This window comes from Boleophthalmus pectinirostris, unplaced genomic scaffold, assembly GCF_026225935.1.
Source record: "Boleophthalmus pectinirostris isolate CB_2022bp ecotype Guang Dong unplaced genomic scaffold, ASM2622593v1 HiC_scaffold_11, whole genome shotgun sequence".
Taxonomy (NCBI): domain Eukaryota; kingdom Metazoa; phylum Chordata; class Actinopteri; order Gobiiformes; family Gobiidae; genus Boleophthalmus; species Boleophthalmus pectinirostris.
This window is the reverse complement of record NW_026570994.1, coordinates 6,645,848-6,672,267: the sequence shown is the minus strand read 5'-3', so window position 1 is coordinate 6,672,267 and position 26,420 is coordinate 6,645,848. Positions and strand designations below refer to the sequence as shown.

At 39.5% G+C, this 26,420-nt stretch overlaps 1 protein-coding gene across 1 annotated transcript; it reads right to left on the bottom strand.

Moving 5' to 3' along the window:
- Positions 1 to 1,300: 1,300 nt before the first annotated feature.
- On the bottom strand, positions 1,301 to 19,799 carry igfbp5a (insulin-like growth factor binding protein 5a). The gene is made up of 4 exons (XM_020936587.2): positions 19,160 to 19,799; positions 6,944 to 7,146; positions 5,626 to 5,745; positions 1,301 to 4,129 (listed from the first exon to the last, which is right to left on the bottom strand). Exons 1-4 carry the CDS (start codon positions 19,482 to 19,484, stop codon positions 3,995 to 3,997), a joined length of 783 nt encoding a protein of 260 aa, XP_020792246.1. The 5' UTR covers positions 19,485 to 19,799; the 3' UTR covers positions 1,301 to 3,994.
- Positions 19,800 to 26,420: the final 6,621 nt, after the last annotated feature.

Here is a 26,420-nt window from a genome sequence, read left to right as displayed (position 1 = left end):
GGAAAAATGTGTACACTCACAAGTAGATTTAGAAGTAGCAGTTATAGTAGCAGCAGTAATACCTGTAACACATGTACTTTTTAGACATAGTAGGACTAGTGTAAGTTGATGCTGATATTGTAATACTTGTCATAGTCAAGCAAAGGTGAAATAATAGGAGTAATACATACAGTAGGCTACAGGTTACACCGCAGTTACACTACAAGGATAATGAGGAAGAGGAATAGTAAGTAGTAGAATAGTATTTGTTGGTATTACCAGCAATACCTATAATAGTAATAGCAGCAGTAGACGCACTAGTAGTAGGAGTATTAGAAGACGTGTGTCCCTCTTATAGTAGTATTAGCAGCATTACTAGTAGTAATAGAAGATAAATACTGTAAAATCAGTGGCAGCACTAGTCTTCCTTGTAGTAGCAGTACAAGGCTAGGTTAGTTGTAGTAATAGAAGTAAAATTACTTGTAGGAGCAGAATAGAAAGAGGAAATAGTAGCAGTTATGAAGTGATGCTCCTAGTAGTAAAAGCTGTACTTTTACATGTACCTTTTAGATACAGTAGGATAAGTTGATGGTGGTATTATAATACTGTAATACTTGTCATAGCCAAGCAAAGGTGAAATGATAGTAAGTACTACTCTAGTAGTACAAGGAGAATGAGTAGGAGGAATAGTAGCTTTTAAAGTAGTAGAAGTAATATTTGTTGATATTACCAGTTGTAGAAGTAGTTTTAGAAGTAGCAGTAATGACAATGGTTGTTGTAGCAGCAACAATACCTAAATAGTACAAGCAGCAGTAGACGCACTAGAAGTAGTTGTAGTAGTAGTAAGAGTATTAGAAGACATGTGTCCCTCTTATAGTAGTATTAGTAGCATTACTAGTAGTATGCTACTAGATAAATAGCCAGTGGTAGTACTAGCGTTCCTAGTAGTAGCAGTACAAGGCTACGTTAGTTGCAGTAACAGAAGTAAAATTACTTGTAGGAGCAGTATAGAAAGAGGAAAGACAGTAGTAGCAGCAGTGAAATAATACTCCTTTTACATGTACTTTTTAGACATAGTAGGATTAGTATAAGTATAAGTAGTAGTATAAGCAGTAACACTAGTAGTACAAGGAGCAGGAGTGGGAGGAATAGTCGCTTTTAAAGTAGTAGAAGTAATAGTATTTGTTGATATTACCTGTAGTAGAAGCAGTGGTAACAGTATAAAGAAAACATTAGAGATAATTGTAGTAGTAGTCATCTTTGTAGTAGAAGTAGTAGAAGGTAATTTTAAATAACATATCCAAACATGCCGATAGTGGGTACATGAACTTTATTTAAATAGTACTTTGCCATTACAAAAAGTACATCAACGTCACTCCTGATAAATATTTCACCATTATGTTCACATTATGTCATCTCGCCTTTGTTTACATGTGCTACCAACAAGAAGAAACAGAGAATCGGCCTGTGCAGCCTGCGTCATTAGATTTAATAGGCTGCGTTCACGTGACATGACAACATTGTAGAGTTCCTGTAGTTTAAAGTGAGCTGGACAGGTCAGGATTCTGCTGAAATTTGTGTCAGATGCAGATTTGTTGATTTGGTTTATGGTTCATATTTCTGTAATGACCAGGCCTATCCACATGAAACAAATACTGGCACTAAGTTCAACGTTTTTTCAGTATAAATAAAGAAAAGTGATTATTTTAAAATTTTCAGTCGATACTTTGCAGCTGATATCATCAACATTCCTTGACGGGTGAAGCTAACTAGAAGCACTGCTCCATCTGAAGCTCTGTTACACAAGTTAGAGTGTAAACTAAGCTTTGTTTTCACACAATCTGACCACAAAGGACTGATTTAGCTGGAACTACAACAGGTAAGCCGATTTCTGGAAACATGTGAGTCAGCATAGTCGCATTTTCTTAATGTTTTGGTCATTTTTAAGCAGCTTTTATTGTATTTTACCTAAACAAATGACAATTTATGCCTCTCTACTGTTGGAAGGGATCAGTTTGGTCAAAAATAGTGGCATCTAGGACATTTCTTGTAAAAACTGGGACAAATCACTGTTTTTGGATAAATCTGTGTAGGACTGTCCTGGGTAAATGGGGACAGTGGCTCAATTTGATTTAGAATTCAGCCCATCTAAAAACTCATTAGGCTGTCTTTGCTTAATCTGTGTCTCGCCATTGTAACTGCTCGACTTTCCCCTGTAGACACACATGCAGTACCCCCCCTTCCCAGCGTGATGTCACCGCAAAGTATCAATAGCTTTAGGGAGTCATTTCATCATTCAACCCTAAAGATGTTATTGTTGTCATCTGAAAGGCCTTTAAGCCGTAAGATTAATATGACAAGTTTGTGAAGTCAATCCCAAACAAATAATGAAAAGTTTCAATATTTGTGGATTAGAATTTTCAATAGAGTAAATCCTCTGCCCACCTGAAATTATGGCATCATCGAATTCTAGAACGTGAACGCAACCTATTTTCGTAAAGTGTCCAAGATACGAATCCTACATGGAAGCATATCTTTTCTGCAGCAGTGCTTTTTAGCGAGGGAACCTGCCACCATTTGCTTGTACCCATAATGCAAATCATATTTAAAGCAGGGAAGCCAGGGAAGAAGGCACTTGGATTTCCATACAAACTCGGTGACCTGGCTGCACACAGGAGGAGGAGGAGGAGCCGGAAAAGAGTGGATTTGCCTGGGAAGGAGAAGCAAGAGACCCCCCCGCGGCAGGGATGGGACCAAGGAGGGGTCTTTTGCGTAAGAGTTCGGGCACGGGAATGTCAAGCGTCAAAGGGTAAAAACACATTCGATAGCATGCATACCATAACTGTACATACATATACAATCACCATCGACGAGATATGGAAAATAATATGTCACAAAATGTATGGGAATCCGGGATATGTCGGATGTGCTTACAAAAATTACAAAGCAAGTGTTTTAATATGAATGACACCGAAAGGAGTTCATTTTTTAGAAACAATACCAAAAAGTGCCCCATATATTACGTAAATGTTAAAATCATGTTTTTCGCAGATGGTTCATTCAAACGTATATAACTTTTCTGGTTGCTATGGTGATGGTTTTGCTTTGTCTGGAATATTCCGCAGTATGGCATTGATGCATCTATCTACGTTTTGCTATTTTCCCCCCCAAGATACCTTAAAAAACATACATTCTTACTGTGAGCAGGTTTGCCTCTTCATAGATCTGACTTGCAGCTTGTCTCCATGGAAATAGATATGCTTAATGCCGTACTGAGGAATCATTCTGCGCAGAACTGTAACATTTCCATGACGATAAGCAGGTAGCACACCAGAAAAGTTACATATTGCACTTTTATAGTTGTTAATTTTTATTTTTTTGTGCAAAATAATTTTTGGTTTTAGAAAAGAAAAACAAAACACTAGCTAATCATGGGTTTGGAATTTGTTAGATAATTATTTTTACAAGGCATTGAACTTTTGATGCTAGATTTAGCTTAAAAATGGCACAACATAGAAAATTAGCGAATTTGAGTTAGCATTACTCAAACCTTTGGCACTGGGTACTTCAATCAATTTTGGCATTTGCTCAACCATTTACTTTTCGATTACTCAAAAATGTCAATTTCGTTGCACACAAAAATATCAAGTCAGCTTAACTTATTCCGGCTAATTGGAATGAATTGAACTCCATACGTCATTACGCTAATGCTAGCTCGCTAATTGCATTTTATATCTGTTTTCGCAATACCTTTTCAGAGCCACATGTAAAAATGTCTTGTCATATTTCACCACTTTTCAATTACATTATACAAATATAGAACTCTATGATTATGGATATAAAGATGAGGTGAATATTGTACAACATAGGGCTAAAAAAATTCACTTAGCCCCGGTTAGCAAAACGTCAGTCCACACACCTCACAAACATACATACATAGATAGTGTGTCTTTCCTGATTGGTCGGAGTGTGCTAGCTTGATTGGCAGGTGGGAGGAGGAAGGCCCATATATGGCTCACTCGTTGTTGCTCGTATTGTCCAGGTCTTTGCACTGCAGGTCTCCGCCGGCGTAGTTGATGCCCGGGATCTTCACGCCGAACTTGTCCACGCACCAGCAGATTCCGCGCTTACGGCCACGAGAAGGTTTGCACTGGAGATAAACGTCAATGAGTTTTGATATAATTGTGTACTATAAATGATTAAGAATACTTGTAGTATTTGCTTCTCATACTTGTTTTTTGTTTTGTTTTGTTTTGTTTTGTTTTGGCGAAATTCTTAAAGAGTCCATATTACATATTTTCAGATCTACTGTATGTTTTAATGTTATTTCCTCGTGTTTTGTTTCTTTCACACATGTTTAACACACAACCTGGATATTTAGATTTCTCTCAAAACTGCAAAACGCGCTGTTCCACCTTGTGATGTCATGTGGTAATGAAAGAAGTGCTCCACTGTGTTTTCAAACTCAATACATCTTCGCTGGAATCATTTGGATAATTTCAGCCCTGGAACTGCCGATCTCTACTGAACTAAAGGTACAAGGTAGCTGTTAACTTGAATAGTACCACTTCAAGACATCACAAATTGGAACAGAGCATTTTGAGGTTTGGAGATGTACTAATAAGGTCCAGGTCTGTTTTTGAGGAGGTAACAACATTATAACATGACTCAAACCTCACAAGAGTCAATTTTCTGTAATATAAGATCTTTAAAGTCTCTCCACTCTTAAATAAAGTTAAAAGATAAATAAGCTGAAGTGTCTAGTAAAAATTATTTCACGTGACTTTAAAAACAGCACAGAACAGCCAGCCTATTTAAAGCAACACTGCGTAACTTTCTGTAAATGGCACATCACATGAATAATTACAGAAATAGACAGGAAAAGAGCAGCTATTGTGTTGCAACTGTTTAGCTTCATCTATATTTCACAGAATCCTTTATGAATATTATATTCACTTTGAGTTGATTTTATTCAAGGAAGGAAAGTGCTCGAGGCCCTCAAGTCAGAAGTGTCAGTACAGCAAGTTCTAAATTAGATGCAATCTATAAGGTGATGCTATAAGGAAGTGCTTTATTCAGTTTGGAATGGAAAACTATCAGCATTCACAGTACATTAAAGGTACATTGTGTAACTTTTCTGGTGGAGAGTCTGTCAAATGCTTTTCTCCATGGAGATGTTATTGCTTTGTCTGGAAAGGTTCACAGTATGGCATTAAATTAAACCTTTCTATTGATGAAGACCAAACCAGCCAAAGTTACAAGTCAAATCTATGGAGAGGCGACCCCGCTCACAGTCAGAATGTCGTTTTTTTTAGGTATTTTTGAGCTATAAAGCCACCTATAATTGAATAAAAGTAAAGTAGAGCTGTTTAATGTCATACTGTGTAACATTCCAGAGAGCAATGGCATATCCATAGAAACAAGAAGGTGACGGACACCCAACCACCAAAAAAGTTACACAATGCACCTTTAAGAATGCAACGTTTTAATAGTTAAAACTTCACTACAAAACATTTTCAGCCAATTTGCCCCTCCACTGATCTGATGTAACTTGAAAATCACTCATAATGAAATAAACACTTGTATTTGTGCCTGTTCACTGGTTGAAATGTTCTGCAGTGGTGCTTTAATAGAGACCGCATGTACCTGTTTGCGTTTGAAGAAGCCTTTCTTGTCGCAGTTGGGCAGGTACAGAGACAGAGCAAAAACTCGAGACGTGTCCTTCATGCTCTGGATCAGATTGTCCAACCTCCTCCTACATGGGCCCTGGAAAATACACAAGACATAAACAACAAATAAACATTTCAACATATTTGAAAAAGTATTACAAAAAAGGAAAAGTACTAGTGGTATGGGGTGAAAATTACACTAAATATAGATATGTATAATTTACAAGGTTGTATACAGAGTGCGTCCAGAGACAACACTATAAAAAGTTATTACAGCGTCGTAGTACAAAGTATAAATAAATAATAGATGATGATTTGAGGCTGCTGAGAGAGAACTTTTAGAAATGTCTGGTCAGTGTAAAGTCATTTTCCTTGTCTAAACTAAACGAGACTAAACATGGCTTTGATAAACACTAGTCTTCTGTTTTATGGTTCTAGGTGATTAACAAAGCGTGGGTACCGGAAAAAGATTCATTCAGGTACCGGCAGCTATTAAAGTGGAATTAAACACTGAATAAACTTTATTTGCTCCTAAACTGGTGTCCATTTCCACATTTCCATTTTTGTGTGAGCTGGCTACATGCGCAGCTCTTGGTCAAAAACAGTCAAAAAGTCTGTGTTGTTTCCAGTGGCTATTGCAATTTCAAGTAATGCGTGACATCACACAGTATGGAGTATGGTATTATTATGAAACCTGATTAGAGCAATTTCAAGTACTACATGACCTCACACAAGACTGCTCTGATCAAAGCAATTTCAAGTACTATGTCACATCACACTGTACTGTCATGATTACAGCAATTTCAAGTACTACGTGACATCACACAGTATGGTATGATTATGAAACCTGTTTACATCAATTTCAAGTAGTACGTGACATCACACATGATTACAACCAGGTGTTCCTGATAACAAACACGGGGCAGAGTTTGAAGTCTTGATAGATCAATCACACTGTTCCTTATAGGTTCACAGTGGTCCAAATTTATTCCTCACTTTTGACTTCATAAGCACTTTTCACAACTGTCACATAATCCAAGTGGTGTTTTGTGGTCATAGTATAGCTAACAACAACTAGCAAGCTAATAGCACACTTCTTGATTTTCAGGCAAGAAAATGCTTTATAATTAGATGCACAGAGTACACAGCTTATTCTGACCTCAAGAGCTGCTTGTACAGTAAACCTGGACTGGGGTAAGACATTTTGCTTAAAGACATGGAAAAAATTCTAACTGTCTGTATCAAAAAAATATCCAGCAGCCCTCATGACATCAGTTTCAGATGAGTATACTTACAAACTCCGGGTCTGACTTGCTGATCTCGTGAGTGGCCAGGTCCATGCTGTTCGCCTGTCCCAAACGCGCTAGCTGCTTCCGGCGGTCGTTCGCCTGCTTCATGGCCTGAGCTTTCCGACTGCTGATGTGGTCCAGTCCGTAGAGGGGCACCTTACCGATGGAGGGCACGGTCTCAGGTACGGGCATCCGGGTGTCCAGGGAGTCTGCGAAGACACAAGCAGGAGAGATAAGAACATGTCAGTGAGTCAGATAAAGGTCTATATGCAACTTTCTGTGTATTAGTGTTATATTAGATTGTAAATAATAAAAGTTCATTTGATTTTTATTGTAGACATTAGGGTTGAGCAGTATCCAAATTTTGATACCGTTAAACCTTCTCAGGATTTTACCGAGGTATATGGTATTACCGTATTACCAAAAAGTTTCAGTACAAATTTGGTAAACTACAAAGCAGCACTGCTATATGGTCTATGCATATGACCTGCAGACTTATAATTCCTGAAAAGTTTCAAATGAACCATCTCCAACACGATACACACACAGAACAGACTCACTGTCAGCTGCACATCCTCTGTTGCAGAAAGAACACATATATTCCACTAAGTCGTGTCCTTTAGTTTGTCAGAAGCTGAACCGCATCAGTGCAAAAGGAAACAGCTGTTTTTATCAGTGCTTTATAGTTTATGCAACTCGTTAGTGGCCGGAATTGCCATCTTGTCTTGATCTCTCTTATGAGCGGCACGTGACAACGGAACAAAACTAATTGAAGATCATCTCCCATTATAGATACTGTTTGTTTTAAATGGTGATATCATTAAACTGAAAATACAACCACACATTCTTTTGTACTGAGCAAACAAATTTAGGTATCAATAAATTATAATATTATATTAGGTCCTAGCATATTTTTTTTTATGACAATAATGAAACTGATACTGTTGCTACTTTTTGATACCGCCGGATACCATAATACTGTATTTACCGCCCAACCCTAGTGTGCATATACCAAAAACATAATGACATTAGTTAGTGGGGGGTTATTCAATGTAGAGTTTTCATGGGTCAAATGCAGACCAAAAATGTCATAAGGACCATTGAGTCAACAAATTTGCTATAAATATTAAGCATAAAGGTGCACTGTGTAACTTTTCTGGTGTTATAGCTTTGACTGGAATGTTCCACATTATGGCATTAAGTGTTATTGTAAAACTGACTTGCAAAAAGATGCATTCTTAATGTGACCGGGCCCACCTCTAAACACCTGTAAATTGGCCTTTTTGTTTGTCTCCATGGAGATAGATGTGTTCAAGGTCATACTGTGGAACATTCCAGGCAAAGCAATAACATCTTCATGGAAACAAGCAGGTTACACAGTGAATCTTTAAGTGCATTCTCAAATCAGATCAAATGATAAACTAATCTAATCACTAATCTAACTCAAAAGTAGATTTATTTTTAATATTATATCTTCTTTTGGGGCACTATTGGCAGTTACAATAGCTCTTTTTAGTGTAAGATTTAGCATGACTTTTCAATTTATAGTTAAATAGCCATAAAATTACACTGTCAAGTTGGTTCCCATCACAAAACCAAAATGATCTGTAATAATACACGAGCCATAGACATCAGATATTAATATTCTGAACCATCACATCTGCTATATTTAACTGCACGTCTACAACCTCCTTTTAAGTCCATAACTCTGGACTTGACTGCTGAAATAACAAATCAACAGCTCGTACAAAAATACGTCCCCCAAATGTCCCATGAACGCCTCGCCTTTGGCAAGGGACTCTGGGTAATTTACATGGGGGCAAATTAAAGATGTGATGGTATTAAAAGTTAGTGAATGGACCAGTAATTAAATAGAGTTGCATAGTCACATTTTTATACAGCGCTTTTCCACCTTCAAGGCACTCAAACTCTTTACACATTCTTACACCTGTATGTACACAGACACTTGAGGTTGGCGTCATCCTCAAGGACACAACAACAGCATTCAACAACAGCATTTATGTTTATGTTGAGACACACAGACTCAGTGGACAAATACTTTACCAACTGAGCTACTGTGGCCCACAGACCTGTTGGGGGCAAACGAAGAATATGCCCATCAAGGAATTGCAAGGTTAACTGAAGTTGAACAAAGTGATATAAGTGAAGTGTCTTGCACATGCACATAATAACAGTATACACTTGCCAGTATCGAAAATCAGATACTACTCAATACTAAAACTAGCACTGAAACTATCCTGGTAGGTACGGATAGGGTTGCGCATCATTCAGAAGTTGCAGATACAATAAATACCTCGATACGATACATATCGATACAGATCTCGATACATAGACCACGATACCACACATATCTCAATACATAGGACACGATACGATACATATCTTTATAGAGTGAGTTTTCAATTCAATACAATTTAATACAATATATTTCAAATCGATCCATTACAGTTCAACAAAAAATAAAGGCTAAATCATGGCTGTGATACTAAAAGTCTTTGTTAAACCACTTCTTGATGAATATGCAAAATTAATATGAAACACAAACATTTTAACAAAATAATTTAGTAAAATATACCAAAAAAAATACTCTTTGCGATAAATCTATACAGCAGCCCACGATATCAATATGGCATTATCACATTAAATATTCTGATTTAATGTTGAAAATGGCTTCTATTGTCTAAAGAGTTTTTTTTAATTATCATTGTTGAATCGGTATTGAGTATCAAGTTTAGCATCGAGATTAGATTAGTAGATTAGTATCGAAATCAAGGTGGAAATTGTAGTATCGTGACAACACTGGCGGATGAAGTGTCTAGCTCTTGGATATAACAACAGTAGGCACCAGTAGCCAGAGCTGGGATCAAACCGCCAACTTTCGCCTGATCACTGAACGACTTCCAACTCAGTACAGTACAGCACATTGCGACCAAACTGTTCCCAGAAAACAACAGCGCAGCAAGTGGCCAACCTGCTCGTCAAGGTCCGATCTTGTCAGTTCTGCGAAGCCGAGCGCGACCGGGCCCAGGCTAGTACTTGGACGGGAGGCCGCTGGGAATACCACAGAGGGCAACAGTGGCTCTAGTATTGCTAACTGCTGTTGTGTCCTTTGGCAAAACGCTTCAGCCGCATTACCCAGCGTGAATGTGGGTGCGTGAGTAAGAGGTTGGCGGTGGCGGTGGCAGCCTCACTTCCGTCACTCTACCCCAGGGCAGCTGTGGCTAAAATAGAAGCTTGTATAGATAATGATCTGCGAAGTGATTTGAGTGTCTTGAAAGGTGCTACACAAATCCAGTACTTATCAGAACTACGTGAATACACAACCGGTTAAAGGTCTGGATACACTTTTTCATCCATGTTTCTTCTTTATTTCCATGATTATTTACATTGTAGAAGGCATTATGAATCAACTATGAATGTGGAATGTAGTAAACAAAAAATAAACCCAAAATAACTCAAAACCTGATTTAGAGTTTAAAAAAATCGAGAAAATAACCACCTTTTGCTTTGGTCACTTCTTTAAACTCTTGGCACTTCTTGACCCTGACATGGCACAGTTGCGAAATGAAAACCAGTTCAGGAAACTTCATCGTGAATCTCAATGAGTAAAGGTCAAGGGTTTACAGTGCTGTCGACAAAGCAAAGGGTGACTATTTTGAGGATTTTACTATAAAGTATACAAAACAAATATTAGTTGAGTTAGTTGCTTCGTATATTTGATGTCTTCTGTGTAAATCTGAAATGTAGAAAGCAAAAAACGACAGCAACTTTGAATGAATTAGAGGCTGTGCCCAAACTTTTGACTGCCAGTGCATGTTTAATATCTTTTGAATTGTTCCAGTACGTCTTTATATCAAATGAAAGCCTTACTTTTGTCTTTTCCTCCCCTGATCCTCGGTTTAATAAAGTTCAACCTCAAGAAGCAGACCATTCAACCAGAAAGTTCCATTAAGCTAACCACCGCACGGCCGTATTACAGCTGCCACCCTTGTCATATTGAATAACTTGTGCTAAAATTACTAATCTATGCTCCCACTCAGCAGGGGTGTTGAGATGTGACGAATCCGCAGCCAGCGCTAAAAGCTTGCCCAACCCGGGACAGTGGCGTAGCTCCCGGTTCAAATGGGACGTGTTGACATACAAGACAACATAGGGTACATTTACAGCCGCGATGGTTGCCAGGTTGGGTTAAATGCAGACCGGGAGTGTATAACTTTCGTGTGACCTAAATGAGATTATTTAGTCTGAGCCTGGCACCCCGGGCTGTGAAAACATGCTATTACGCTTGTCATATAGAGAGAGCCCCCAGGGATGTAGCCACAAGACGTGTCAGTATCTATCATCAGAACAGAAATATGGCTCTTTTGGTTCCACCCTCCAACTGTCACTGTGAAAAGTTATGAGACTGGATGAAGCTATATGGATTTATATACTGACATGATAAAAGGTAATTCTGAATCCATGTTTCATTCGTTCATTCGTTTTTCAAAATAAAACCAAAAATAAGAAAAACAACTATTTTCTTTATTATTTTTCTCCAAAACCAAAATGAAAAAATGGAGAACAAGTTGTTTTTTCAGTTTTCTATTTTGTGTTTAAATGAAAAAAGGAAAAAACGGATAATAGTCGTTTCCCGCTTCTGAAACTTAAACTGTAATGTTGGACTTTTGCGCCGCATATGGACTAAACCAGGTCTAAACCAGGACTAAATCAGGACTAAACTAGTACTGAGTGTTGGGACGGGCCTGGAGGTGTGCCCGCGTAGACTGTTGGGTGATCAGGACTGAGACCAGGACCATACAGAGACTGAGACCGGGACCGAGACCAGAGACCAGGACCGAGACCAGGACCGAGACCAGGACCAGGCCCAGACCAGGATTGAGACCGGGACCAGAGCAGGACTGAGATCGGTTTAGTCCTGTTTTAGTCCTGGGATCAGTCGTGGTTCAGTCCGGCATCGCAGTTTAGGTCACGTAAACGGGAAACGGCCTTTATCCAATTTTTCCATTATTCATTTGAGCACAAAATCGAAAACTGAAAAAAAAAAAAAACGAATCGTTATCTGTTTTGTTTTGTTTTTTCATTTTGGTTTTGGAGACAAATAATGAAGAAAATAGATGTTTTTTCATTTTCTTATTTTTGGTTTTATTTTGAAAAATGAATGAACGAAAGATACACGGATTATTCTGACTTTAGTGGACTACAAATTGGTCAAATCAGGATTCAACTTTCTGCATAATAACAAAGCAATCTATAATACAAGTTTTCTGGCGGAAGGTTTGTCAAATTCTTTTGTCCGCTTTTGCCTGAAGTGTTCAACACTTCACTGTGACATTAAACACCTCTACCTTACATTTATCAAATTACACGTTGTTTTATGGCTCAGAAATGCCTAGAAAAACAGGCATTCTGATTGTAAGCGGGGTCACCTCTCTGCAGATCTGACTTGTAACTTTGTCTAGTGTCTAGTTGGCTTCCATGAAGTTAGTTTAATACTAAGCTGTGAAACATTCCAGATAAAACAATAATGTCTACATAGAGAAAAACATTTGACGGACCTTCCACCAGAAAAGTTACACAATGCACCTTTAAGATTTGCTTACAGGAGTGGCCCAAGTTTTTTTTTCACCGAGGGCTGCATATAGAAACATATTTGAAGTGGAGAATCACAGTACAATGGTCAATACAATGAGTCATTCAGATGGGTGCATTTAAAACAGCTTTGACAGGGCCATTCGTTTTCTTTAGTGAGACTTGAAACATTATTGGCCTGAAATAAAATGAAATGTGATGTGAGCAGTGGTGGACGAAGTAATACAATTTTTCACTAAAGTAAAAGTACAGATACAGAGACAAAAAATAATTCAAGTATAAGGATCATAGAAAGGTGTCGAAGTACCCCTTTAAAAATATACTTTACATAGATTAAGAGAACTGTTAAAAGTACATTAAAAGAACTGTGCAGATTTTTTTTGTCTGAACAATAACAATTTCTTAACTGTCCTGTGGAAATTCACGTATATATTTTTGCTTACTCAAAGTCAGGATTTGAACAGAAAACCTTTTGTCAGGATGTTACCGTGAATGTGCTAAAACAACCATTCAAATCATATAAAAAGTACTTTTTACTTTTCAGTCCAGTTAAAAAATGTAGTGGAGTAAAAAGTATGGATACCTGCTCTAAAATGTAGTGAAGTAAAAGTAAAAAGTACCCACTGCAAAATTGACTTAAGTAAAATGCGAGTAGAGTATGTTTATTTTTGTACTTTGTTACTTTATACCACTGGATGTAAGGTTGTAGTGGTAGAAGTACTGTGCAGTAAAAAGTATTGCAAAGTCATTAAACGCAAGGTAAGATAGACTACGTTTAGTTCCATACTCACCCTGCGCAGTTGAAGCAAATCATTTAAGACTAAAAATTTTAAACTGAACTGAACAAGATTGGTGAAAGTCTATGGACTTTAATAACACAGTGGAGCAGTTCTTGGATCCCACCTTCTAACATCCGCAGTTGGCCCAAGTGTCCTGAAATCTGCATAGCGAGACGGATTTGCTTGCGCACAATTACTCAAACAAATGTGGAAAAAATACCTTCCAGTCATGTTATTGATGACTTGCTGAAACTAAATTGTAACATAATCAAAATTTCCAAAAAGCGTGTTTCATATTATATAAGACCTTTAATAATACGGGCTACGCTGTATAGGCCAAACCAACTAGCTAAACCGCACTTGACCTCTTCCACTGGGATACAGCAAGTGCTCTTCTAGCATGCTATCTCTTTCTGACGTGCTCGCTAAGCCACCGCAAACTAACAGCTGAATCGGGGCCAGCTAGTCGTCGCTAATCCACGGTAACTCGATGACGTCATGCTGCCTGCTGGTGCTTCGGAGAGGTTCTTGCACTTTTCTTGCTGACACAGTTTTTTTTTTTTTTCTTTCTTTTTTTTTTCTTGTCTTTCTTTCTCTCCCCCCTTCTCGCTCGCAATCAAGTCCTAGCACGCTAATCCTTGTCTAATCTGACGTGTGCTGACGGATCACCACTCTCGCTTTTCCTCACGCTGAAATTGGAAGGGGAAACGCGAGGTTTGTGTGTTATGCTTTTTAATAAGTCATTTGGAAGTAATACAAAAGATCGGGTTATAGAGAAGCTATCTGGGAGATAACGGGACTTGGCTTAAACTCTGTGGAATCGCTGATAAGAGAGGAAGAGGTGGGAGAAAGGATCAAGCTGAAGTGGAAAGGATTATGGGATATTTTGGTAATTTGCATGGCCAACTCCGATATCTGATTAGCAGTAACAGCCCGAGCCTTCAGGGGGTTTTAAAGTTTCACTGCCAGCTTAAAAGCGTTTTTAAAAAAATCTCCAAAATATGAATTTTGCTCCAAACCACAACCTTTAAGAGATAGAGAATCAGCTGTAAAACTGGCTCCACAACAAATACTGCTCTCTAGAAATGACTGAATGTTATTAAAATGTAATTATGTCAGGTTTTTTTTTTTTAATGTCATCCCCTAGGCTTCAGTTCAACGCAACATTTTTATGACTTGCAATAAATACTGAATACATTTTAGCGATACGTTTCTGTGTAGATTCTGCACACCTGACTGGGAGATAGGTGCGCTGGAGGAGAGGTACTTATCTGAAAAGAAGAGTTTAAGAAGACTCCCACACACCGTCTCACTCTTGGTTCACTTGTATTAGTACGTTTCAGTTCCTGTACTTTTTCTTAGGTAGGTGGACCAAGAGTGAGACAGCATGAGGGAGTGTTCGTAAAAATCATTTTGGTGACAAAAATTGTTGTCTCTTCCTGGAGCCCTCTGGTGGCTTTGATTGCGAAGAAGAAAGGCCAGTTTATAAAAGGTGATGTTATAGGTGCAGTTGGTTAAAATGACTATCAATAGGACATTATACTCGTGCCCATTTTGAGTTACTTAAAAAAAAAATCTTGAATCTTATTGGAGGTACAAGATGAGGATAGTTGAAACTAGGGCTTTAGGCTACGTTTATATGATGACAGTCTGAACAAAAGATGCAATAGCAGCGTCTTCACTTTTTATTCTGCGTTTAGATGAGCGTTTTTGGGAGGAAATCTGCGTGCATACAGTGATGCAAAAGTGTGTGGAATTCGATTGGGTAGGCATGCCAGGCGGCTTGGTGTTAATGTATGTTACGTAAACGCGTATGCGACGTGAGCAGATCTGACCAGAGTTTTGCGTCTTGGGCAGTGTAGACAGAAACATTACAGCGGAGAGTATTCAACTTTTCCACTCTGGAAAAGGAGGTGATGGTGTTTTTAAGTCCCAAAAACGCCATCACCATCTAAACGAAATGCATTTCTGAATAATATTTTGTCATTTATATCTGCAAGCGTTCTCATGTAAACAGGCTCTTAGTCGACTGAAGAAATTTTTGGTCGACTAAACAGATGTCCTGCCGATCGATTGGCCGTCTAAAAAGAGGACGTGGCAAAAGCTTCTCAAAAACGATTACGTATCTATAGGTATCGGACCCAAACTGCACTATTTAAGCAGAAAGAAAGTATTACAAAACAATGTTGATATAAAGACAGTTTAATCTTATGAATCATGAGTTTAATCTGACTTTTTACTTATGAATAAACCCTAACCCAAATTATACCAAATCTTCTGTTAGCTCTCACTTCTTCTATCTACTGTTGTCCCAAATAGATCCTTATAATTTAAATAAAATAAGTTAATGTTGGTTGACTAAGACTCTATCAAACAATTAATCAACCGAACTACTAAAGGTCTACCGCTTTTGTTGAAACTGGAAATCTAAGTTCAAAGATCCTCAAAAAGTTCCTATACACTTCAAGTGATTGCCAGTTTCTACATGTCCAAGTTACTCCAAGCCAAAACATCTTGAGTTTAAGTTGACTCAGTCTCCTATTCTTCTGTCCAATTTTTATCTACAAGAGCTAAACTTTCAGTGTTGGGTCAAACATCGTTGAGGTTAAGGTATGGTCAAAGTCATTCAGAAGAGTTCAAATCCAAACCTGAAAACCTGTACTTTAAAAAGAGACATGTCCAAGATAGTCACAAGTGGAGTCCTTGGATGTAAAATATAGAAACAAGTCTCTAAATTTCTCGGGTTGGCAGTGCAGACACAAGTTGCGGTCCAATTTTTGACTAAGACATTGCATGTTTCAAGAAGCAAATTCAAGCTAATTCAATACAGGCTTCTTCCTTCCTCTGCAAGTAACAAAAACATGGCTTTGGCTCGATCTTCAACGAAACCCAGGCTTGTATTTTTGTTTCCATCAAAGTTTGAGCAAAAAGGCCAACAGACAGAAGGCAGATGGGGAGACGGGTTGAGAATAGTAGCCAGCCTGTGGAAAGCAGAGAAGACCGGAGTTGTGCACAAAGGTTTGGGAACAGGTCCGAGGAAGAGAGGGAGGAGGAGTTTGGAGGTGTGGACAGGAGTGGACAAAGACGAGAAAGACGAGAAGAAAGACGAGCGGGACAGTGTGAGGTCGACGGGCCGGACGGAGACGCCAGGTTATCAGGTTATGTTTCGAACTTTCAATCAGGGAATATGGCGAAAGAAATGATATAGTTGGATGAGGAAATGCATATCTTTTTTCGGACCAATTAGAATTTTTATAATTTAATGAAAGCATAAACGTTAGAATTTACAGCAAAAAGGATCCTGGTTCAATTCCTGAAGACTGTAGCTTTCCAGTGAATTCCAGGCATCAATAATAATAATAATCCAGACTGTATTAATCTCAGTGGGATAAACGTACAGGTCAAATGCAAAGTGATAATTTTACTTTAGGAAATGGATTAAAATTTACTTCCAAGAAAAACGTAATATGCTAGTTTGTTAGATATGCTACCTTGATTTAAAGCAGACCTATTATGCAAAAATGACTTTCCAGAGCCTTTTCATTGTTTTATAGTTGTTTACTTTCTCATTTACTCTCTCAAAGTTGTATTTAGAGTGATTCATGCATGTTTAAGCGACACTGAATGGCTTTCAAGATGCCATATTGACAATCAACTGCCGATTTCAGCATACGCCCACTGCTTACTTTTTAAAAATGTTCTTAATTGGTGACGCACATAGAATTCGACAGCATTGTGTAGACATTTTGGTACAAATGAAAAAAATAATCTGCTGCTTGGTAGTGTGATGTGCAGTTATCCATTGGAGTGGCCGACAGCTTTGTGACTCTTTGCTGCGATGATGTTTACATTGACTTGTTTCTTTCTTTAAGTTGTTTGAAATCAATATTATGATTTAAAATGTACAAATTACAGCATAACGATTTACGGGTGTCATAGGTTAAACTACATAGCAAAAACAAGTATAATATGTCTTCTATAACTTAAAACATTAGATTAGCGCCTCCATTCTTGCAACACTTGTACTAATCCTACTTATGTTTGACCTTAGCGCAACCTTTGATCCAATTGACCACAGTATACTGCATATTAGAATGTACTTGTTCCCACTTTACATATGGTGTACCACAGGGGTCAGTACTTGGTCCAGTATTGTTCAATAATTCCATGCGAAGTGATTGTTACAATACACAAAATTGAATCCTTGTGCTTTCAACAATGAGCGGAGAAACCGCTATTCACCTTGCTGCAATTTCAGACATCAGAGACTTTGGTAAAGAAAAAAATAATAATAGCAAGTGGTACAGTCATCCTCTAATAAAGCAAAAGGGGTTGTCTTTGATCACGCACCAAAATCCAGCTCCCCACGCATTTTCTCAGGCCCCCTGAATGCGTCTTAAGTGACTGTCCCCGAACATAGCCAACACGGAGCCTACGCCATTACGGAGCGGCACCTATAATCTTCCAGTGTGTTTCATGTTAACTGGAGGCACCCCGCAGGCAAGATCCAACCTGCTGATTTAGCCAGATGACAGGTACTCTTCTATGGGGCCGGCTGACGGGAGTTTGCAGGGTCAGCGCGACAGGGGCAGGGGAGTCGTGTGCCGGGGGTAATGACAGGTGTCGGCTGATAGTTCACCTTTGACCTCCCCAAGTGAACGTTTATGACAAAGTGTGAAAATATGTCCCAGAAGAAGCCGTAACTCAAAGTTTTGAACGTTTGAAGGGAACAGCGCACAGGTATGTGCTATGTCGAGTGCAAGAGTGTAGTTGTAGTAAAAGTACACAACAGAGAAGATAAAATATGAGATTACTAGATACCACTACTACTATGACACTACAGTTTCAATCCCAAATTTCCTTGTGCCTTAGGTTTTTAGGTAGTAATAGTAGAAAGTTGTAAATAGTAATGTTGTTATGTTTTACTGCCACAGCTGCTACCACTGCATGTGCATGTGTTGATATTTTGGTCCTATCCTGCAATATTATAGTGAACAGTATGTCTACTACTACTAACTACTGAAATACTGCAATGCAACTGCTCGCCGACAATAGTGCTAATACTTATGACACCTATAACCTACTTAATACTTTTACTGCAACTTATAATACTAATTCTCCCACCACTACTACTACTAATATGATAAACAGTAAACTTGAAGCACTCCAGGCTACTACTATTACTTGGGTTGGCATCATTAAAATCATCCCACAGTATAAATGAGAAAGAGTGATGAAGTTGAATGTGCAGCTCTCCCTGAACAAAGGCCTGATATATGAGATGAGAGAGGGCTTTGTGTTGATATGGCACTGCACAATGAGGTGTCTGAGTATGTGCTCTTGCATTTCAAAGCTACAAACTGACTCAGTGATAACATGCAAGTAATATCTCATGCAACACACTGCAGATGGGGCTCTTCTGGATGGTAGACAGGAGCATGACTAAACCCTGACTCGAGTATTACTATGAACCACATCATTTGACACTAATAAATCTTCTTTACACACACTGAAAGAATAAACTTATTCCACTTGATTCTACTGAGTCAGTGCTGTTCTCCAGTTTAAACTGAGCCATAGTCTTGTTCTTTGAATGATGTGAGCAGCAGTGTTAGGAGAGGTCAGACCTGTACGGGACTATGTAAATCACCTACACGGCCTAATCAGAGCATGCTAAACAAAGCAAGTGGTGTGAGCTTCATGCCACTCTGTGACCCACTAGCCCTACTGATGTCTGCTCTTGCACCCTAGGGTGCCGTTACCCATCCCTGTGTCAGAGTCCTCTCCTCCCCAGCCTGGGTGTTCATGCACGTGCACACTCCGCTCTCACCTTTGGCTCCGTACCGCTGCTTGTACAACTTCTCGTTGGCGCACACGCCGCGGCCGTGCAGCAGCGCGTGCAGGGGCTTCTCCTCGCCGTTCTTGGGCAGGCAGCGGAGCCCGCGCGTGCACGGTCCCGTGTACACTCCGCACGCCTGGCCCTCCTCGAGCGCGCACGTCAGACAGCAGCCGCAGCCCGGCTCCTTGACCAGCTGACAGCCCACGGGCACGGGCGGGCACAAGGACAGCGCTTTCTGGTCGCATGGCTCGCACGGCACGTACGAGGCTCCGCAGGCGGCAGCAAGCAGCAGCAGCACGCACGCGCACAGCAGCATTATAGAGAAAATCACAGTCAGTGTATATCCTTCCTATGCAGCGCACAGCGATAAAGGCTCTATACGCGCGTCAGCACGATCCTTTGTGATGCGTAATGGAAGAATTAAAGGCGTCTGTTTTCAGATCAATCCTCTCGGTGAGTCCTCACATCAGGCGCGCGCTAGCAGCATCCACAGGTGTCACATGGATCCTCCGCCGGCTCCGTGCTCGGGGCTTGTGCCTGCGCTCCGCGGGGATATGTCAGTGCTCCGTGAGGGATGTGCTCCCGCCGTGTCCGTGTGCGTCTGAGCGTGGAGTGGAGTGAGCGCAGTGGCTTTGAGCTTGCCTTTAAAAAAAGAAAGTGCCAGAGGCGCAGCCCGGAACGCTGGCTCTCAGACGCAGGAGGAGGGGGGAGGAGGGGGGGGGCAGGGGGGAGGGAGGAGGGATGCGCACGGGGCGGGTGCTGGCATGCCTCCAGAGCCGCCTCAGGTCTGACACACACGATCCGAGTCCGGACTAGACCTCAGCGCTCGCCCCGCTCTCCGGAGCGCTGCAGAGGGGTAGGCTTCTACTCAGGCTCTGGTCCTATGTACTTGTGTGTCATTTATACCTGCATTATCTCTGAATGAAGTGTAATTAGTAAATTGTGTCACAGTTCCACGAGACTGATATGTTTATAACTCGCTTTAGGCCTGGCTTTGTGCTGGTCTAGACTTGATTTAACGCTGGAACGGTTCCATTTTCCCCCTGAGTCCAGTTCTTTTGTTCAAGTCCAAGTCACAAAAGCCAAGTCAACTCTGTTCTAGATTTCAAGAGCCAGGCACATGCCACCACCATCACCACCACGTTATTATGTTGTACTTAAACACACACAACATTTGTCAACTCCAAGTCTCATCCTTAAAATCCCAGTGAAGGGCTGTATTTACAAGTTTGCCACTGTGGTGAATGGCGGTCTGCAATCATCTGGTATACAAGCGATTAAGCTAGTTGACACAAGTGAACCAAATGCCTGGAGTTTTGTACACGTGTGGTTTCGACTCCTGGGCCTGTCTTGTCCAGATTTCAAGGACCATTGCAATACTGATAGGTCCAATATTTAGTTTCCTATCCACTCCCATATCACGTCTTCGTCCAATACCACAATATGGGCCATTACATCCAAATTTCATCCGCTTACAAACTCGGTCAAATATTGTTCCACTCACAGTTCTTGGAGACCACAAACTTCCCTCATATGGCAACTACAAGATCATAAAATAAACTCAACCATAACTTTGGACGGATTTCAAAAAGTTTAATTAGGAGTTTTTTAACACTCAGTAAACAAAATTTGTACTTTTTCGTGATAGTATGTGGCTTTTTCTCCATGTTATCGTTTCCCTTGGAATGTTCCACCGTTTGGTATTAACGTTACATATCTCCGTGGAAACAAGATGACGCCGCCGGACCAAGAAGATCTGTGGAAAGGCGAGTCTGCGCACATATAACAATGGAAACACCGGTTATCAAGCGAATGCAAAAAAGGTAAGTTTAACGCCGAACTGTGAAACATTCAAGGACTCGCAATAACATCTCCATGGAGGCAACAAATTGGCAAACTCCCCACCTGAAAAGTTACACAGTGCTGCTTTAAATGACTAATCCAAGGTCCAAACAAAACAGCAGATAATACAGCTATTTATAGGTAGAAAATAGTAAATCGTTTTCAGACAGCAGAGCGAAGTTTGCCATAGCAAAGCTAAAAAACAACAACAACTAGCATGCTAAAACTGTGCACTTCCTGATTCAATAAAGCAGACAGTACACAGTGAACTTATTTTGACCTCCAGAGCTGCTTATACAATATAGCTGTACTAGGGCAAGATACAAAATGTTCAAATACATGGGGAAAAAAAAAAAAAAGTCGGGTACAGCCCCTTTAATTCACATACCTCATTAAAGCGATATCTTTTGAATCGTGAACGCTGTGTCAATGACCTTTTGTGCTTTCGTATTCGCGCTCGATATAATGCGTCTCGGAGGAACCATTGGGGCTAAATCTGAATAATATTTGGGGTAGACGTGATCGTAAATATCCGTGGTGTTTACACAAAGTGGCGTTGTTCCTCGAGTTTGTTGTGCACACATTAGCAACTGCAGGAAGTTATAATTTGGGGATGACAAGGTATTTACATAAACACTGTGTAAAAATAATTTGATGTTTGATGATTATTAAGCTCTGGAAGAATTATGATTTTGTTTTGCGTTTTTTCTCATAGTAGAGGTGAATTAGACTGCAGAACAGAAAAGCAGATGTACAATGCAACAGTTGATTTTCACAGATTTTAATCACGTTATAAAAGTTTCAAGGGGGATGGGTCCAGATAAAATTCCCATAAGATGAGACAAGATACGAGACTGGGTCCACAAAAACGAGACAAGATTAGATTTTAATATAATTCCAAATATATAAACTTCAGTTCAGTTTCCAATTTTGGCCTCACAATTTGTTTTACTTTTTTCATTTCAAAGTTTTGTTTCTATTCTAGTACTGCTTTCTGGAACTGTAAGATTCGTAACTCGCCGACATGTTTGTCCAAATGTGAATACTTGGAAAAAAATCTAACGAGATCATTTGTCTCTTGTGTGTACGATCTTGGGGTAATTTTGTCTCGCGAGATCTTGTGTGTTTCATCCCTAGTAGTTTTCCTTTCTCATTAAGTCTCTCACAGTTGTATTTGGAGTCGTTCATGCATGTTTGAGTCATCTTTAATCGCTCATTTTCAAGACTCCATATTACAGAACAACTCCTGTTTTTACTATCCACGGCAAGCGGCCACTTCTCTGTACTTACTTTGTTCTACAGTTTTATTTTCTTTATTGGTTATAGATGTGGGATTCTGCATCATCATGTAGTCATTCTGGTACAAATGAAAGTGCTCGCATGACTCAGCTATCCATCGAAGGTGCAAACAACTGCAGGCCTCTTTGTTGTGATGACATTAACAGTGATCAGCTCTGATTGGGCTTCACAGTTTTAGGCTGACTTGCTTCTTTTCTTGTTCTCTTGTTTCTTCATTTAAGATAATGATCCACTGGTGTCATAGATTATAACTGTATAGCAGACACAAGCACGATATGCCTTTTTTAAAGATACACCTATAATAGAGTTAATGCAAGATAGACAGGTTTAATGCCATACTGTGAAGCATTACTAGCCAAGCTGACGCCAGCCTATGCTCAATTTCATTTCTCTCCAGCGACTGGGTCAGGAATCAGAATATACTAGAGGGTTTGCAAGAATCCTGGAAGTTGTAGACCGTACACCATCCAGTCAGCGAAGAGCTGTGAAGCCATGACGTCAAACTCAAGCACCTCTCTGGGTCCCTTTTCTGGAAAAGTACAACAGTAAACAAAGTGTCGAGGTGGATGTAGACGAAGACAGACATTCTGTGTTGGATTCCTGAGATCGAGGATTTAAACTGAAACAAAGAATGTTTGGTGAATTTTAACAAGAAGAAAGACATTGTTGCCCTTCTTCCTACGGGATTTGGTGCATTACATACGTCACGACCAAATAGCAATGATTGGTTAAATAAAAAAAGTACTGTTGAGCGAACAAATTTTGATACTGCGAGGTCAGACGGTTTCCACGAAATGAAACCAATTGATGAATCAGGCTAGGACGTTACAGGCAAAATAACATTTCCATGGAAAACAGCACCACTCAAAAGTCAAATTTTCAATTATAAAATAAACTATATTTTCATATTTTCTTCTTTTTTCTTAGCATTTTTCACCAGTGTTTGAGTATTTCCCATATTTTATTGCTGCTGTATGTTCTGAGGACACTCTGGCACTCACAGCCCTGTATGAATCATAATCATAAGTATAGGATATAGTACAAGCGAATGAGGTTTCACAACATCTCCACACTCATAAATGTTGCGTGCTTTCACTGGTTTTATGAGCGTTGTATACATCAGATTTACACACCAGAGCTGTTGGTATGTCACTATGTTTACATTGTCAAAACCATAAACTATTGGATCTCTCCCAGCTCATGACTTGATGTCTCTATACATGTGGAAGTCACTGAAAGGTTTTTGTTTGCCTGGGATCCAGAATACACACTTCTCCAGTACTTCACAAGCATGTGTTGCACTGTGAATTGAGTTCTACACATTTTCAATCTGGAATGACACACATTTGAATATGATATGTTGAAGTGTCACAACTTTAGTTAAATCCAGTTGAGAGAAAATCACAAACATCTTCCCTGTCCACAAATGCACAAAGTTCTCATCTTCTGCACATTTTTCACAAACAAATCTGTATTGATGCTGAAACACTCAACAGATGAAACAAGTACATCTGTTGGTGGCTCCGTGTTTGTTTTGGTTCATCTGGCGCTTCACCTTTGACTTCCTCCCAACTTAGAACTGCGATGTAGGGATGTAACGATATCCAAATCTCTCGATACGATATTCTCACGATATCCATCCCACGTTACGATATTTTCTCTCGTCATCCAAAAATCCCAGAAATTATGATTTTAAAGTGCTTCATAATTTATTTCAGCATGTAGATTGGAATGAAACAGAGCAAAGGATCATGGTCGATGTAGTTTTCACTATTTTTTTTGCTGTTGCTGCACCATAAACAATGACTTTAAGCAAAGAGACTTGAGATTCGATTTATTGCGACAGCTCACGATATTATTGTGAGACATTTCATGACGCGATATCACAATATTTCAATTATTGCAATGTGATTAGTCGCCACCAGAGTCCGGGTCTTATCGCGCACATGCCACTATTGCAAAAATCCTGCTGTGCAACATGCACGGTCCATCTACATCAAAACAAATACGCCCGTTTACATTTTGTTCAAAGTAATAAATGACCAATGAGCTGCTTTGTTTCACATGCATCCCTGAAATAAACACATCTCCAAACGCTACATAAACTCCAATTCATTTTGATGACACTTTGCAAGACAATTTACCAGACTTTCGAATGGTCTCTTATAAGGTCCCCTGAGGGCCCCTGGATTACTGTTGGTCCTAACCTTTGGACCCGTTGTTCATTCAGAGCTTTGATTGTGTGTGGAGTTCATGTTTCACTTCCTCTCCCCCCTCGCCCCTCCCTGTGGACTGGAGCCTGTCCTCAGAGGTGTAGAGCCCACGCCTGTCTCTGCGTCTGACCTGTGTGTGTGATCAGGTGTCACATGACGTCACCTCCTAACGCTAAAGGTCACACTGTACCTGCTGGAGCACAAGGAACTAAGTCTCCATGACATTAGCAGATTATAAGACTTATTATTATCAATGGAGTGGAATTGACCAAAGTGAATGACCTTTTCCCTCTTTGGAACTTCTCGCACTTGTACAATCATGATACTCGTGATAATAGTCTAAAAGTTGCTGTGTAGGGATGTAACAATAACCGAAATATTGTGATATCTTATCGTCAAAGTTCTCACAATATCGTGGACCATCACAATATATTCAATTACAAGTCTCTTTGCTTAAATTAATAGTTATGGTGTAGCTAAAAAGACAGACGAAACTACATAGACCATGATCCTTTGCTCCATTTCAGTGTAGACTACAAGAAGAAATAACAGTTCTAAACACTTTTAAGTCTTAGTTCTTTGGATTAAGTCTTGTCAGGGCATTTTAAGAGGAAAAAGTCACATATTAACAGTTTTAGCTGTTTAGCCTCCACAAAATATCACAATAAATGTCGTACCGTGAGATGTATATAGTGAAAATATTGTACGAGAGATTTGGATATTGTTGCATCTCTAATCGTCAGACTCCCCACCATATCATGAGCTTTCCCACAATATTGCAATAAATATCAAACCATGAGGTTCATACCATGAAGATATCGTATCCTGAGACTTGGATATCGTTACAACCCTATTGCTGTGTATAACTTTTCTGGTGGAGAGTATTCTACCTGCTTTGCTTGACAAGGCTTTACAGTAAATAACCCATCTAACTGATGATAACACTTGGCCAAGTTACAGGTCAGATCTGTGGAGAGACAAGACAGGTCATAGAAAGAATGTATGTTTTTTTAAAAAGTGATATTATGTAACTTTCTGGAGAAGATACGTCACCTACATGATTCTATGGAAATCAAAAGTTAAAACCATTCTTACACAACTTAAACAAACTAAGGCCCTTTCAGAGTAAGAACACCAAAAAAAAAAACTAGTAAGGCTAGCACCACCTAGTGCCTCCTCTCAATTTCATTTCTATCCTGTGAATAGGTCAGGAATCAGAATACTAACTAATACTACTAATACTAACTAATACTAACACTAAACGGTTCGCAAAAACCCCGGAAGTGCGAGTTCGGGCACCAGCCAATCAACAAAGAGACATATATTCAGTGTTGTCAACGATTCCCGAGATCGAGGATTTAAAGCGGGAACAAAGAGAATGTTTTGTGAATTTCATCAAGGGGAAAGACGTTATTGTCCTTCTTCCTACGGGATTTGGGAAAATCTTAATATCAGTTAGCCCCATTAGCGGCGCATTGTATATGTGACTACCAAATAGCAGCGACTGGTTAAATAAAAAAAGTACCTGTCTACCGTCGAGTGAATGAATTCTAATGCTGTGAGGTCAGACGGTTTCTACGAAGTGAAAGAAAGTGAAACCGGCTGATGAATCAGGCTAAATAAAACCATCCATAATGAAACAAAAAAACATGCTTTTATTTTAGTCTTAATCTTACTGACAGTTTTGAGCAGCACCTGTAACTGAACAAATGCAAGATGGATAAGTTGATTTCCATGGTGACAAAGAGGAGGTGGAAGAAAACTTATAGTTTACCTTGAATGCAGGCAAAAGGAAAGAAACATCGTAACCTCTATCATACGTTTATATGTACTGTACTGTTCTAAAAGTGTACAAATGGTTAAATTAAACTGTAGTATGCCAGTAAGTATAACTGATA